The sequence below is a fragment of the Passer montanus genome, unplaced genomic scaffold, assembly GCF_014805655.1.
Source record: "Passer montanus isolate IOZ18808 unplaced genomic scaffold, ASM1480565v1 scaffold126, whole genome shotgun sequence".
In the NCBI taxonomy this organism is placed as follows: domain Eukaryota; kingdom Metazoa; phylum Chordata; class Aves; order Passeriformes; family Passeridae; genus Passer; species Passer montanus.
The window spans coordinates 1,361,017-1,377,913 of NW_024359388.1; the positions used below are offsets into that span (position 1 = coordinate 1,361,017).

At 47.8% G+C, this 16,897-nt stretch overlaps 1 protein-coding gene across 2 annotated transcripts in view; it reads right to left on the bottom strand.

The window, feature by feature from the left end:
- LOC120497243 (tubulin beta-2 chain) overlaps positions 1-13,449 on the bottom strand; it is a 15,798-nt gene extending 2,349 nt beyond the window's left edge. The window contains exons 1-4 of one of the 2 annotated variants that reach the window (XM_039698463.1): positions 13,291-13,428; positions 12,680-12,788; positions 12,309-12,419; positions 11,038-12,092 (exon numbers count right to left, since the gene is read on the bottom strand). In XM_039698463.1, coding sequence (XP_039554397.1) covers positions 11,038-12,092; positions 12,309-12,419; positions 12,680-12,788; positions 13,291-13,347 — 1,332 coding nt within the window. In that variant the 5' untranslated portion in view covers positions 13,348-13,428. Of the gene's footprint in view, positions 1-10,799; positions 12,093-12,308; positions 12,420-12,679; positions 12,789-13,290 lie in introns of those variants that run through there. The other variant, XM_039698462.1, reaches the window with a different exon arrangement.
- Between the last annotated feature and the right edge of the window lie 3,448 nt (positions 13,450-16,897).

Sequence of the window (16,897 nt, forward strand, 5' to 3'; positions counted from 1 at the left end):
AAAAAACACCAACACCAAAAAAAAAAAAACCCCAAAAAAAAAAAAAACCTGAGAAAAGTACATGGTGACCAAGGGAAGAGGGACAGTTCAAGAACAAGGAGAATATAATGGAACCAACTGCGATACACACCTGTATCTGCACTGCTGCTAAGGAGAGAACATCTGAAACAAATTTTGGCAGGGTCTATAATTGATTGTGCAGAAACTATTGAACTTGATTGTAAAACAGTACTTGATTCACAGCTCTAATTTTTTTTCAGAAGTGAAACTAGCTTTGCCACCCATCTGGCCACCCTGTTGAGGACAGCTTTACCCTAGCACCAGGGAAGGGAGATGACAGCTCACAATGAAGCAAGGAATTGGTGAAGAGGATGCAAAACAATGTACCTTGTGTTCAGCATAATGGAACTGGAGAGAGTTCACCTTAAGCACAATATTAAAGCACCAAGGGGACAGCCTGATAATGCAAGCTCTAAAACTTTGCCAAGTGTCAACGGGCTCAGCATAGTTAACATTGCTTATTTTGTGAAGGCTTTTGAACTGTCTCCTATAACATCCCTGTAGGCCAGTTGATGAGGTATGGCCTAGATAAATGGACAGTGAGATGGAGTGAAAACTGGCTGAGCTGCCAAGCTGAAGGGCTTGACATCAGCAATATGAAATTCATGTTGAAGCCAACCACTGGTGCTGTAGTCCAGTGGCTGATCCTTGGCCAACACCATTTAACTGCTTCATTAGTGAATTTATCATCAAGAGAGCACACCCTCAGCAAGTCTGCTGATGATACAAACTGGGAGTAGGGTCTGACACATCAAGGGATTGTGCTGCCAACCCAGAGTGACCACAGTAGGCTGGAGAAATGGATGGCTGACAGGAACCTCATGCAGTTTAACAAAGGGAAGTGCAAAGTCCTGTACCTGGAAAGGAACAAACCACTGAACCAGTACATGCCCAGGACCACCCAGATGCTTAGCCAAAAGCAGCCTGGAGGTCCTGGTGGACACCAAGTTGAACATGACTGAGCAGTGTGCCCTAAGAGCAAGGGTTTTCCAGCAGCATCCTTGTTTAAGGAGGATTGTTACCAGTGGGTCATGGAAGGGGATAAGCTGTGGTGAGATGCATCTGGAATTTTACAACCAATTCTGGGCTCCCTAATATAAGAGAGAGATGGCCATTTTGGAGTGAGTCCAATGAAAGGCCATGAAGGCAGTTAAGGAAGTGGAGCATCTGTCACACAGAGTGTCTGAGAGCTGGGACCAATTTCCTAGAGAAGGCTCGGGGAATTCTTATCAGTGTGTATAAATACTTGATGGGAAGCAGTAAAAAAGACGGAGCCAGGCTCCTCTCAGAGGTGTGCAGTGACAGGAGGAGAGGCAGTGGACATGCCTGAGCAACACATGATATCACACAATATCAGTGGACACAGACTGATATACAGAAATCTGAACATAAAAAGCCCCCAAAACCAAAACCCAAACTACTTTGCTCTGGTACAGGTTGCCCAGAGAGACTGTGGTGTGTCCACTCGTGGAGACAGTCAAAACCCTAGTGGGCACAACCCTGATTTATCTGTTCTAGCTGACCTTGTCAGGCAAAATAAAGGACTAGACTAAATGATCCCAGAGTTTTTGTCCAACCTCCATAACTGTGTGGTTGTATGAAAGGGAAAGAAAGGAGTGGGAGGCTGTGTGTGATCAGCAACACCAGACTGACAGTTTATTCATCTCAGTTTCTCACTAGAGCATAACATTGTATTGCAATTATAACACCTTCAAAACAAGAAGATTTTTGCAAAGGTGAGGTAATAATTGATGTGAGAAATCATTACCACTATCAAGAATAAAGTCAGAATTATCAGAATTGTCTACATAATACTCAGGTTAGCTATACTTAACACAATATAAATCAATGCATAATGTTACCAGCTTCACTCTTTTTTTTTTTTCATCAACAGCAGGAATTACTAGTGGCTAAAGAACTACCATATCTTTGCCTGGAATTTGGCTGCTGTGACCTTGAAAAAGTGCTTTGGCTGTATTTTCAACAGTAGCTCCCAGTTTGCTCCAGTGAATTAACTTTCTTATCAACTGTAGCTCATTTTCTTCCCTAGTGCAGAAACCTCAGCTGCTGGGAAATGTCATGAGCACAGATTGGCTTAAGCTTTGCAACACAGGGAATTAAGTGTGGTGTTATTCCATGTGGCTTTTGCAATCACAAAATATTCAGGGCTGTGCTGGCACTGAGATATTTTCACCAAATTCTTTAGGAGTTTGTGTTTTTTATATCCCAGCTGTTGTCAGTATTTTCTTTTGACATATTTCAGCAACACTTAATCAGAGGCAGCCTTTGTTATTGTTCACACCACTTGGGCATATACATTTGTACTTGCTGTAGGCATAACCCACCTATTGGGCAGCAGCAGGCAGTTACATCTTCTAACTACTGGTGGGACTGCAACACAACTGCATCTCTGGCATCTCTGAGAGATCCACACAGACACTGAAGAGCTTTTTAGGTGCCAGAATACTCCTGGCAATCCACAAAGTCCTGGCTTGAAGCATTATGATTCTTCTCTTGAAGACACCTGGACACTCCCTGAGATTTCTTCTTCCCACATGCACACAGTGACCTCCTTTAGAGTTACTCTACTGAGAATTCTTTTATTAGGAAACTAATTCTTAGATACTGTAGTACTGGTCTCTTTGTAGATTCCCACTGTTTCTTTCAGGGTGGGCATGTAGCTCCAGATTTTATTCCGAGTACCTAAGTACTCGGGAATATGTGTTCTTAATCTTCAGCAATGCTGAACATCCATGAACACACAGTGAACCGAACTAAATGTCAACTGCTTGAAGGTCAATTCAGAGCCTTTCAGTATGGCAAACACTTTAACAAATCTTAGCCATCAAGGATACTTAGATGTGGGAGTTCCCTCTTGGTTTGGGTTTTCTAAATATAGCTCTATAAGTCCTAAGTTGTCAGAATTGCAAATGAAAGCCAAAATTCTCCCATTCACACAAAGGCAGGGCACGTGCCCAGGAACACCCATGGGCTCCTCGGCAGCCGAAACTCTGCTACAGCCTCCTCCCTGCCTGCACCAAGCCCTGCCTACCCAGTTTCCAAGGCAACGGTGGAGCCTGGCGATGGATGCACAAGGGAGGCAACAGGGATCCCACAACATTTTCATGTCTGTCTGTGATTTCCCATTGTTTGAGAAAGAATCACAAGTGTACACATAGGAAAGCTTCTCAAGCACACAAAATGTCTGCCCAAGGCTTTATTCTCAGTCATTTGTGAGGGATGATATCATGTGTTGCTCAGATATGTATATCAGACACAACATGGCTTTTTGAGTCTTTCTGTTGGTGCTCAAATGAGCATGCTCTGTTTGTTACCTTATTGTTTGCCTTCTACCTGGTAACTATGACATTCCCAGCTAGTGAGGACTGTATGAGGCCACCTTTGGAAATTGATGCCTAATCATTTGCAATATGCATTAAGACTGAGGAATATTCTACCAGCAAGAGGATGGAATGATTGGGAAAGTGATTTTCATGCTAATAATAAAATATCCAAAAGGGAAATCTATTTTTATTTCAATATTACAACTGACTGCAGGCATTTAACTCATTGTATTAAATACAACAACGCTGAGCATGTTTTTATGAATGAGCAAAAGCAGTTTCATTGTAGAGCCCTCTGAACTTTTGTTTATTATACCTGAGGGTCTGTGTGTTTGGCCAAGAACAAAAGAGGAGAGAGGATAAGTGTGTGAGAGAAAATCACATTACAGAGCAATTTGGGACACAGTCAATTCTGAAATAACCCATGCACCTTTAGAAGGGAGAACAGCTTCTCAGTGAATCTAATATTTCTTCCACACCATATGGTTCCTCTTGTGAATTTAGATTATAACCTCTGAGAATCAGGCATTTCTGTGCATGTGCTTGTACAGGACACAGCAAACAGAACCCTGCTTTTCTGGCTTCCAAAGTTACCATAATAAACATGATCACATGTCACAAAACAATTCCAAAAAGGGGAAAATGTGGTGATCATCATCAGGCAGCGATCTACTGAGAAGAAAAGCAAAACAAGGCAGCCTCTCATTATTTCCTCTTGGCACACCAGATGTGATGGGGTAGCAGCCAGATGGCTCCTGCCCCCATCCAGGCTGCATCTACCTTTTTTTAGAATGCTCAGTAGATGGAACATATCTGATAGAGATACTATGAACTGGGTCCTCCAGTCAAAAGATGACTAAGATTCCAGCATCAATATAAATGAAATGCTGATATCATGTTTTCCAGGGCAGTTCACTTCCTGCACGTCATCAAGAACAAGGTACCGATAGAGATTTTGATCTGCTAGTTACTGTTTCTTTTGTTCCTTAGCCTCCTTGCTTTCTTGCAATCTGATAGTTACTTGTAACTCAAACTGACACTGAGCAAACCCCGAACTACATCTTGTGAGGTTTGCTAAGAGATGCAGTAGTTTGTGGTGGGATCCAGTGTACATTGTTTAAAATTGCCCGAGTTCTCTGCAGGAGAGTTTAGGGTGATGTTGCAGTAGGTGGCTAAATCAACCAAATACCTTGTTTTGCTCTCTCCTGCTTCCAGCTGCCCACATTTCCCTCCTTCTTTGCACATGTTCTCCCTCTGGCACACCACCTAATTGAAGAGAAACATTCTTCCACCCCCTCAATTTTCTGTCCTTAACTGTGGAGCTAAGGAAAAGACTGGTGAAAGGGTCAGACATGCCCTGGAGGTGGTAGAGGAAATGACACAGAGGTAACACTTGAAGAGGGGCAAGGGGAATAGGACCATCCTTTTTTAGTAGCTAGAGGATACTGAATCAGCCCCACCTGTGGAAGTGGCAGTTTTCTCCATGCCAATAAAATCTCTAATCCCTGCCTGCTAGGGTGGAGCTGGAAATTTCTTGGCTGAAATTAATTTATTAATTATAAGGCCAGCACTAGGCTAGATGCAGAGAAACATGTTGTAAGAAGTCAGTGCATGAATTTCATTAAGTGTTTGTAAAGCTTGTTGTGAGACCATTTGAATTCTGCTTGAAACCCCTGTTTAATTATTCACTATGGAGACAGGCAGTATCTTTCTATTACATTCATGGAAAATGTGAAAACATTTTTCACTGCAAAACAACACAGAACCTTTTACTGAATAAGCTTCACAGCTTCTGCCAGGGTAACCACTTCACTTCAGCCACTCTGGAGCAAGTGTGTTTTTTTCACATTCTGCTTAAACTGAACTTCTTTTTTCCCAATAATGGAGGCATTTTTGCCATATATGAAAAAAAAAAAAAACAACAAAAAACCGAAAACAAACACCAAAACAAAACCAAAAAACTATGCCTTAATCTTTCCAAGGAGGCCTAGTGAGAAAAATAACCTGGTTTTTTTTTTCCCCCAATAATGGAGGCATTTCAACAAAAAACCGAAAACAAACACCAAAACAAAACCAAAAAACTATGCCTTAATCTTTCCAAGGAGGCCTAGTGAGAAAAATAACCTGGTTATAAAGGATGACATATGGATAAATTGAGACCAGTTGGAAAATCTCTACACTAGAAGAATCAAATGTTAATAAACAAGAATTTAACAGAGTTAATTTGATTTCTTCCCTTACAAGTGGAATTCTGCCCGTAAGGGAAAAATTACTTTGAGTGGGGAGGAGGGAATGCCCTACTCCTAAATTATTTCTTTTTTTTTTACCTAGATAGTGTAAATAGAAATCCTTCTTATACATACACTTCAAAGAGACACAATTTTTCTTTCTGGCAGATTCACAAAGAAAATATGGAAATATGAGTGAAGCTAGGAGCAGGGAAACAGTTCATCTCTTGTTAAACTTCCCAGGGAGAGGACTTGTCACCTGCATCCCTTGTTGTGTCCTTTGCTGGCAGAATGTCTGGGGATGGGCAGGCTTTTACAGCAAACCCCACACCCTCCCTCTGCCTCGCTTTCCATTGCTCAGAGGCCTCCAGCTGGACAACTGTCCAGGAGACTCAGGGCCAAGAAATGTCTTTTTCCAAAATGCATCATGTCCTGAGGCACTTTCCTGTGACCAAATGCTTTGATTTTGAATTTTCTTGTAGGCAAGCTAAAGATGAGACCCATTTAAATGGGAGTATCTGAGAAAAAATTGTCTGCTCTTTCCCATTTTAATAAATAACAAACAGATCAAGACAGGTGGTTGCTGAAGTACCAAAAGAGAGGTGCTTAGTATGAATGGATTTTAGATTGGAAGGTGAAAAATTCTCTGAAGGTTTTTTTTTCTTTTTAAGTCACATACAAAATCAGCTCCTTGTCTGTAGAGATTTATTTTTAGCTGAAGAAAGGGGAAGAAAAATAACCTTTACTCAGATTACCCCAGGCACATATAAAGCATCAAAAGTGTCACAAGCTTTGTTCTGTGGAAATGTAGAAGAAGCTGAAAAAGCAAATGGGAAGATTGAGAAGGGGATTATTTGTAAGCGAAAAAACAGTGCCTTGCCTACAATGAACAGGCTTGGAGGAATAATGTTACCTATAACTCCTGTGCAGGCTATTATTTCTGAAACATATTTGTTCATTATGCTTTGATGTGAGAGGAAAAGGAGAATAACATCCTTTGGGAGAAAAGTTGTGTATCAAATAATAGGGCATAGTCACAGGATTTCTCCAGAGAAGATTTTACCTCCTCATAGCTACTATAGCAAACAAAAATATTAGGCTTCATTAAACATAAAGCAGTAATTAAAGCACCTCCTACTGTGAGGCAGAATCTAATACAGATTAACCGCCCTTCTTAAAAAAAAAAAAAAAGCAATAAAACAATGAGATGTGGGGGGTTGGGTTTGGGTTCTTTTGGGTGGGAGAGAGAGGGGTATTTGGAAAGTGATTGCAGTGGAACAGCCATGTTACTTGCTGAGTTTCATCCTAATCTTACAAATAACTTGGCTATGGGGATTCCAGGGAGGGCAAAGGACAAAGGAATCAAGAGGAGAACTCTTTCTAATGCAGGGAGTATTGTTAGAGGCCCCAACTTTTTTAAGTGACACAAGAAAACTTGTCCCTCTTGCACCATTTTGCCAGAGTCGCTCCAGGCATCAGAACTGTGCTGTGCAGTAGTGCATGGCAGCGCCATCCCATAAGGACTCTGTCAGTCCATCACACTTTCTTTAAGCCCATAGGACTTGCATGTCTAGAAAAACCTACCAGCACCACACACTTTTGTGCTATGTAGCACATGATATCATCATCCATGAGCAGATTTCCCGGCACAGATTAAAGGTCTGTCCTGTTTTTGCAGGGAATTCACTGGAGAGAAAACCCAAACATCTGGATTGTCTTCTTTCTTTAGGTTTTAAAACCTATTGCTACTTTGGTTTATTCTGTTCATCACCTCATACCTTCTGGAATGAGACACTTGTCAACAGAATGGGCCTCTGCTTTGATTCTTAGTCTATCATGTCATGCCATTTTATACTTAATGCAACCCAGTTTTTGATTTATATAGGCACTTCATGTATCTTGGGAAGAGGAGAATCATTATGGCTCCCACTTGAAAGACTGGAAAACATCTGTTGGAAAACAGATGTAAGCTTACAATCCCATTACAAGTTTTGAAATATCAGACCACATACTGGATTATATTTCCACAACACTGTTGCTACAATGGTTTAGACTGAGGTTCGAGAAATAACAAGGGAAGAGAAATTAGGAGAGAGGGCACCCCAGTGCTACCATGACTCCTGCCATTTCTATTTAAATTAAACCTGCATGCTGCCTTGTTGTTTTTACAACCTTATTTTTACCTTTACACTGTTGCACTCCACAGCAGTCGAGCACTGATTGGTTTCCTTGGTCAAGACACTCTACTAACCTGCTTAAAAATTCCACACATTTAACAAAAGGGAATTTAAAAAAAAAAAAAAAAAAAGAGATTGTTCCCTTCCCCAACACCATCAGCTCTAATTGTCAACAGAGGAGAATGCTTCCCTTCAGGCCACAACTGATCTATTGAAATGAGAATAGATTGCTTTATACTATTAACTTATATCTCAACACAAATCAGTCATTATAAGTGGCTTAATCTGCAGACCACTAAATTTGTATTATCTATCCCCATTTCTTCCAAACAGGGTGCCTCATGCAAGACCTTTAGCCTTAAATGTATCATTCATTACATGCACAAATATAAATCTTCACCCAGGAGAGGTTAAGGCAGTCAGATAACCTCATCTGAAATCCTTCCAGTAGTTCTGCTTTCTTTGTGAAACAGAAAAATTGCAATCACAAAGACACCTCTTTGTTGTTTGGCATATAGCAGTCAGCTTCAGTTTTTATAATGAAAGGTGTCCTGGGCAAGAAATACAGCTAAAGATCAAAGATAGACAAAAATAGGTACTGCAGTCCCAGACCCAGAATGAGACTCAACCTCCCTTATATTTGACTTACTGTTCCTACCAAGCTTTGAACCTTCCCTTCAAATCTTTCAGCATGCCCCTTTTCTACATTTTTCAATTCCTACTGAAATGATGAATGGGATTTTAATTTTTAATGATTATGATTGGCAAATAAGACATGTTGAATTTATGAAAGGACATCTTCCTTTCTGGGGCATTTCTATTTGTGGGTTTTCTTCTGCTAGGGGAAGGAAAAAAGGGAAAAAAAAAAGAAAAAAAAAAGAAAAAAAAAAGAAAAAAAAGCCAGACTACAAACAACAGCAAGCCATGTAGGATGGTGCCCTACTTTCTAGTAAGGGAGCTGTAGTGAAATGTGTCACTTGGGTAGCTATATTTAAGGATTATCTAGAGACAGAGTGTAATTACACTAAGAATTAGATGCTAGACATGTTGAATACTAGTGAAAACTGTTACAGTGTCACAGCTGAAAGGAAGATCTTTACTATCAAAGACCAAGGTCTCTTTTAGCAAAACTGTTTAGATTCATTTGCTAACTCGAAGCTATATGATCAACAGTTTCGAGTGTAACCCAGCTAGGTAATTTCAAGGCAAGGTTACTGTAGCAACCAGATACAGTGTTATTTCCTCAAAGGGCCTGAGGCAGCATGTATTAACTCAGTTACTAAAACAACCTCAATTTGTCTAATGTTTAATCCTAGAATGGCTCAAGTGTTAAGAAATACAGGTACTGTTGCAGGTATACATGGCTGTATTTGCTACTGACAGTCCAGGCAGCTCAAGAGCTTCTCACTCCTCTGTACAACAGAAACCAAACCTACAGATGAGAGAAAAGCTTTAGCAAGTGCCTGTTGTCCTGCACACACATTTCTTATTGCAGGTATACATGGCTGTATTTGTTTACTGGCAGTCCAGGCAGCTTAAGAGCTTCTCACTCCTAAAACCAAACCTACAGAGAAAAGCTTTAGCAAGTGCCTGTTGTCCTGCACACACCAGCGTAGCCAGGCCCATCAGCAAAGAACAGCGTACATTCAGAGCAGTGTCCACAGGCAGAGGACTCAAAACAGGCAAGATATTAGTTATGCACAGCAGCTCCCTTTTCATTCTTTATTCCAGTAATGCCTTGCAAGCATTTCAGCAAAGGATCACAATAGAGGCTGCACCCATGTGAATACCAGCTCTTTCAGAGCAGTAAGGACTGCAGTAATTGTAGCATTGGTGGCAGATCTCTTAGCAACACATTTTTGTAGTGCAGGACCACTCCTATGAGCGGTGCTTGGATGAACTAAGGACTAAGCTTACATATCGGGTAACTGCTGAACTCCAGGAGGAATTTCACTCTCACTCTGTGGGAGGATTAGGATCTGTGAAACTTTGCTAAGTGCTGTTATCAACATAGTAGACTCATTCAGGGTTCTCGCATCCTCTAAGAACATGGGAACATCAATCCTCCCTCCCTCACTGTAATGAAACAACACCTACCTTTGCAGAGATGCACAGCAGGATGCAGCTGCACTGCTCTCCCCTGCCTGGGTAAGGGCTCATCTCCTGCTGCGGGGACCCGGAGCAAACAATTGCTCTGTAAACACGTTACCTGGGGACAGCTGTTGTCAGGGGACCTACAGGTGACCAATGGTATGCTCGGGTACCCTATGGTACCTTTGAGCCTAGAAATCTGCCCATCACCTCCTATCTCCTAAGGGGAATTGATTGTCCTGTAGAATCAATCCCTTCACAGTTAAGGGCAGGTTAGTGGCTATTTTTGGGAAACACAAATTTTATTCTTGAAGAGAAAAAGCCTGGGTTTTTACTTGAGCTCTCAAGTTGCCAACTAGCACAAACCTATGCTTCTCTGCATACAATTTTTCTATTTAGAAAGGAGAGTTGCAGGAAAGATAAGCGAGCTCAGCATCAAGTCACATCCCAGTCAGCCACCCATATGCCTGTACTACAGTCCCTGGAGCAAGTTAAATAAGCTGCTGAATGGCAGAAGAGAAGCCTGCAGCTATCCTGTCAAATCAGTTTTGACAGCCTGTAATGTGGAATTCAATACCTCCTCTCTGACCTCTCTACCATGTATGTCCATAAAGAGGAATTGCACGATTCAAGTGCAGCGACTTGTTTGTATCAGATAAAGCAGCTTTTGCCTCAACAATTAGCTAGGCTGTTAAACATAGGAGTTTATATAAATTACCTGGCATCTTTTGCTGAGCTACTACAGTTTCTGTGTGCCACTAAATTTACAGCTTGAGAATTCTTGTTTTATTGAGCTCAACCTTTCACTGAGGTTCAGGAATAAACTGAGAAGCGAAGCTACAGGAAACTACCCAAGAATTACTTGCTTAATCTAGAGAGAAATAAAGTAAAGGAGACAGTTTAGGACACAAAAAGCCTTTATGTTTGAGAAGTTAACCATTTCAACAGAAGACTCTGAAGTATTTTGCAACTACTGTTACATTGGACAGTCAAGGATACAAAACTGCTGACAGAAGCAACAGTGGAGAGCACCAAATGAAAAAATGCATGCTTCAGCACAACTGCACAGATTCCTTCTCTCAATGAATACTTGCCTGCTCAGACTATACTTAACTCCTACCCATCCCAACTTTACGCCTCATCCTCCTCTCCTTCCTCTTCAAACTCGCCCTGCTCATCAGCAGTGGCATCCTGGTATTGCTGGTATTCAGAGACCAGGTCGTTCATGTTGCTCTCGGCCTCCGTGAACTCCATTTCATCCATGCCCTCGCCGGTGTACCAGTGCAGGAAGGCCTTGCGCCGGAACATGGCCGTGAACTGCTCCGAGATCCTCTTGAAGAGCTCCTGGATGGCCGTGCTGTTGCCGATGAAGGTGGCGGACATCTTGAGGCCGCGCGGGGGGATGTCGCAGACGGCCGTCTTGACGTTGTTGGGGATCCACTCCACAAAGTAGCTGCTGTTCTTGTTCTGCACGTTGAGCATCTGCTCGTCCACCTCCTTCATGGACATGCGGCCCCGGAAGATGGCGGCCACCGTCAGGTAGCGGCCGTGGCGGGGGTCGCAGGCGGCCATCATGTTCTTGGAGTCGAACATCTGCTGCGTCAGCTCGGGCACCGTCAGGGCGCGGTACTGCTGGCTGCCGCGGCTGGTCAGCGGGGCGAAGCCCGGCATGAAGAAGTGCAGCCGCGGGAAAGGCACCATGTTGACCGCCAGCTTGCGCAGGTCGGCGTTCAGCTGGCCGGGGAAGCGAAGGCAGGTGGTCACGCCGCTCATGGTGGCCGACACCAGGTGGTTGAGGTCCCCGTAGGTGGGAGTGGTCAGCTTCAGGGTGCGGAAGCAAATGTCATACAGGGCCTCGTTGTCGATGCAGTAGGTCTCGTCCGTGTTCTCCACCAGCTGGTGCACAGAGAGGGTGGCGTTGTAGGGCTCCACCACCGTGTCCGACACCTTGGGCGAGGGCATCACGCTGAAGGTGTTCATGATGCGGTCGGGGTACTCTTCGCGGATCTTGCTGATCAGGAGGGTGCCCATGCCGGAGCCCGTGCCTCCGCCCAGCGAGTGGGTCAGCTGGAAGCCCTGCAGGCAGTCACAGCTCTCCGACTCCTTCCTCACCACGTCCAGCACAGAGTCCACCAGCTCGGCGCCTTCCGTGTAGTGCCCCTTGGCCCAGTTGTTGCCGGCCCCGCTCTGACCTGCGGGGCACACCACAAGCCGGGTGCCACGTTAGCGCCCCAGGGACAAACACAGGTGATGCCACCGCCCCTTCTTCCCTCGGGGCTCCTCCCCTCTCTTCCATCCCCACTCTGCTATGGGCATTCCCAGGGGTTCCCCAGGGTCACTGGCACGCTCGCTCCAAGCCTTTTCCGCGTGTGGAGTTCTGGGAACTCCTCCACGCCACAGTCACTCACCAAAGACAAAGTTGTCGGGACGGAAGATCTGTCCAAAGGGGCCGGAGCGCACGGAGTCCATGGTGCCGGGTTCCAGGTCCACGAGGATGGCACGGGGGACATATTTGTTACCTGTGGGGGGAACCAGCAGCAGCGTTACAGTCCTGCAGCAGGCAGCCACTGTCACAGGAGCCCTGCTGTGCTCCCATCCGCTTCCCCATGATTTGCTGCTGAGGGCATGGAGAGTATGGGAACTTGGAAAGATCCATGGATGGGAAAACAAAGCAGCCGTTTAAGCTGTGCTGGGGCGTCACCCACTGCGGGGAGGGCTGGGGGACCCCTGCCTGCAGCCCCCCTGCCCACCCGGGAAGCTCATTGCAGAGGGGCGTTACCGGTGGCCTCATTGTAGTAGACGTTGATCCTCTCCAGCTGCAGGTCGCTGTCCCCGTGGTAGCTGCCCGTGGGGTCGATGCCGTGCTCATCGCTGATGACCTCCCAGAACTGAGGGCACAGAAGGGTGGTCAGTGCCGCCACGCCCCTCTCTCGCCCCCCGGCCAAGTCCCCGCCACGTGGCGCGCGGGGATTCGCCGCGCGTGGGTGCGGCCCCCGGCCAGACCGAGCCGCGGCCGCGCCCCGCGCACCCCCCTGCCCCCCGACGGCAGGGGTGTGGCAGCGCCTGGCGCCCCTTCCCCCGCCCGCCGGGACCCCTGCAGCCCGCGAGGGGCTGACGGGCAGCAGCTGATGCCCCCGCCCTGCCCTTCTGCCCCAAGGCGAGCCGCACCCACGGCGGGGAAGCCCCGCCGCGCTTCCCCCTAAGGTGGAATAGCCAAGAACCGTCCCGCGTGGACCGTCCCAGGCTCAGGCGAGCCCAGCGGTGCTCCGTAGCGGGAAGTCGCGGTCTCTCCCTCCCGGCAGCGCTCTCCCTGGGACAGCGGAACCCGGCTGAGCGGGCACCGCCCCACGCGCGGAGTGCCGGGCGGACGAGCGGCTCGCCGGTCCGTACCTTGGCGCCAATCTGGTTGCCGCACTGCCCGGCTTGGATGTGCACGATCTCACGCATGGTGCCGGTGTCTGAAGGTGCCGCCCCGCTACTCCTGCCGCCTTCACAGCCCGCTCCGCCCGCTCCCGCACTCGCCGCTGCGGCGGCCGCGCCCCTCGCTGCCCCTTAAATCGGGCGCCGCGCCCCGCCCCCCGGTGACGTCATGCGGGAACGGCGCGGAGCCAATGAGCGCGCGGGGGTGGGGCGGGCCCGGGCATTGTGTCCCGCGCGGGGGGCGTGACCGGGCTCGGGGGCGTGGCCGGGGCATGAGCCGGGCCGGGCCGTGCCGGGCCGCCCACGTGGGAACCGCGGAACCTCCCTGCGGCCGCCGTCCCACCCTTCGTCCGCCCGCGGCCGCCGCCGCCGCAGCCTTTTGTTCCCCGCGAAGCGCAGCGTTCCGTGCCGCAGCAGCGGGCGTTGCCGTCGGGCGGTGGGAGGGGGAACCCCGCGGCTGCCCCCGCCCCCCCGCCGGTGTCTCCGTTCACACGGTGCCGGCGGGAGGCTCCCTCCCCCGTGAGGCACCGTGCACCCGCCGGCATCACCAGGCGCCCGTGGCTGCCGCCCGTCCGCCCGCACAAGCCCGCACCGGCGGGCAGGAGCCCCGCGCCCTGAGCCGCTTTATCCGCGCTCGGCACGACGCGGGTGGGCTTCCCTTCATCACGGGCTGTGCGGTGATCCTGCCCGCCAGCCCTGCCTGCCCTCGAGGGGTGCCCGCCTGCCTCGCCTCTGTGCCGAGCTCGGCTTCTCTTTCTATGCCTAAAACGGTCGGATTGGGTCCGAAGCTGAGCCAGGAGCCGCTCTCCAGCCAGGCTCCCTGCTCCCGCTGTCCGGCCGCAGCCAGCAGCACGCAGACAATAGCGCGGGGCTTGAGGGGGGTGGGTCCCTCATCCCTGCAGCAAGCGGGTCCCGCTGTTCGTCGCCTCGTTGCGGATTTACAGATGCTGAGGGATGAAGAAAGGAAGGGGGGGAAGCAGGAGAGGGTTGAACATGTGGTCCCCAGAGATGGTTTCTGGTCCCTCACTTTATTTTCGAGCAGCCCGGTATGTCACCGCGGGCATGACAGCGGTGGCGGGGAGGGCAGGAGGGGGCAGCGGGCAGGGCTCGGCACTTGCCCGCGCCGCCGGAGGAGGAGGAGGAGGTGGCGGGGAGGAAGAGCACGGGCAGGGCGGCACGGTTCCCGCCGTGCCCGGTGCCCTTCGGGGCGGGCAGCCCGGAGCGGCGGCTCCTCCTCGGCATCGCCTGGTTCTCACCAGGGCCTCGGTGTGCGTGTGCGGGAGGGAGGGTGCGGCTCCCTCGGGAGGCTGCTCCGAGCCACGGATTGCCCAGGCAGGCTCCCCGTAGCCAGCGCGGGCGGGGCTCCACTAAACCCCGTTTTAGTGACCCACTAGATGTAGGCTACTTCATCTGTTCTACATTTCAGCTACTCTAGAGGTGTAGATTAAAGCACATCACCATTTTCAGCCCATATTTCTTCAATATATTTCTTCTTCTTTCTCCCTCCTTTGTTCTGTACACGTGCCGATGTCTCTAATCTCTCTAACCCGGTTTATGCAGATCAATAACCTTGCCTATGGATTACTCCAGATCTGATTTTACCTTCTTCCAAGGCAATCTTCAGCACAACCCGGTTTCCTCTGATTGATATGCCAACGCATCCACACCTTTCTTTTGTCTGCCTTACGGTGAGAAGGCATCCCATCTCCAAAAGGCATGCTAGAAAATACAGCCTCACGTTTGTCTCTTCAGTAGTGATTTTGAGAAAAATTAATCCGATCATTTGCAGTCCCTGTGAAATCTGTTTTTACTGGCCTAAGCCAGGAACAATTTAATTATTTGGTTGACTACACTTCACAAACAATGTGTAGCTGTAATTCCAAGCGAACATTTTTTTGTGGCATGCTAACTGCATAATCAACATCTTCATCTATAATTATTTGTTCAAGGATAGCTTGCAGATTAGCAGCTCCAGGGGACCACTGCCCGCTTCAGGTAATGATTCAAAGTAATGCCAGCCTTTCCCATGGCTGCGGTGGGTGTGCTCCTGAAAACCCTGTCACAGCAAAACTCGGTGACAGCAGAGCTGGTGCACAATACAGGTACTGTGACTCTTTGCTACTATTATTTCCAAATATCCTGCATGTTGTACCCTGCAGATTAGTTTTTTACGAGGAGAGTCACTGACATTTCGGTGTGAAGTGGAGTAGCTGATTTTACACATCCTCCATACCTACGCTAAGCTCATTCCTAACAGCTTGAGGCTTCAAAGGAAGCCATTTTAAAATCCAATTCAAGGAAAACAGATTATTAACAGTGGAGGAAACAAACCCACCCCAACAGCTTTGCCTTACAATAAACTAATACACCTCTTCGAAGCAGGGGGGATTCAAGTCTATCTGCTGTACAGAACTTGTTGAGACTGTAAGAAAAATAAAATAGGTGAAATGTTTATCTTTAAAATAAATAGCTGTTTTTCAGAGGGATGAGAGAGGAAACCCAGGTCTAGCTTTTCTGCAGCCCCTAGACCAGACTCCTTAGAGGTGAATGGCAGCCGTTCAAATCACTTCGGGAGACTCCAGGCAAAGTCCATTTTAATTCTAAGGTGAGTGTTTGGGACGGAGGGTTTCTCCAAGGTTCGGCACAGCTTGTTGTGAGTTACTCGCAGGGAAATGAAGTGTTCAGCTGCTGGCTGCCCGTGCCTCTCTCCCCCCTCTCTGGATCTGCCTCACACTGCTGTGCCTGTGAGCGCAGCCCTGCCCCAGCCCCGGGGCCGGCCCTGGCTGGGCTCCTCCATCCCCATCTCCCCGGCAACCGCCCCCCCGCCCGAGCTGCACACACACACACACACACACACACACACACACACAGAGGGACTGGATGAAAGAGCCTGCAACATTCAACATTTTCACTCGCCAGGCTGATTTCCCAGGGTGTAAAAGCACTGTGGGTAGGGGACTGCGGAAACAACGGCAGGGCAGATGAAATGCCAGCTTGCAAGGTTGTTCACAGTCATTCTCGACATTAGAGAGGAGGAATAAGACAATCACAGTCAAGAGTTCTTTTAATGAAACTCAGAGGATCAACCCAGTTTTATCCAGCGTGTCCTCTCCACACTCTCTTTTACCTCCCTCTACAAGGTTGGGTGTGATCACCGTCTTGCACTATTGAAGTGGGCACTGATTAAAGAAAGACCTGGTTTCCTGTCGCAACCCAGGACATCCCTCTGGATGCCCTGGATGGATCAAAGCCCTGGCAGGGGCTCGGAGACCCTGGCAGGAAGACAAAGACACCTGAAAATTCGAGCTCAACTCATGGAGCAAATTAGCAACTCTATATGAAGAATTACAGGTCACAAAAGTTTAAGTAGCATAGTAGTAGCAATCACAGGGTGAAGGGAAAAATTTTGGAGTATGGTAAAGGGGGTTTGGAATTCTGTACATGGGGGGTCAAGGGTTCCAAGATGGAGGGATTTGGGCGTGCCCTGTCCTTCTTCTTTCTTCTCCCTGGCATGCCATGATTTTGGCACTCACAGATTGGTTTAGAGTAGAAAGTCACTGTCTAACATAGGTGATAG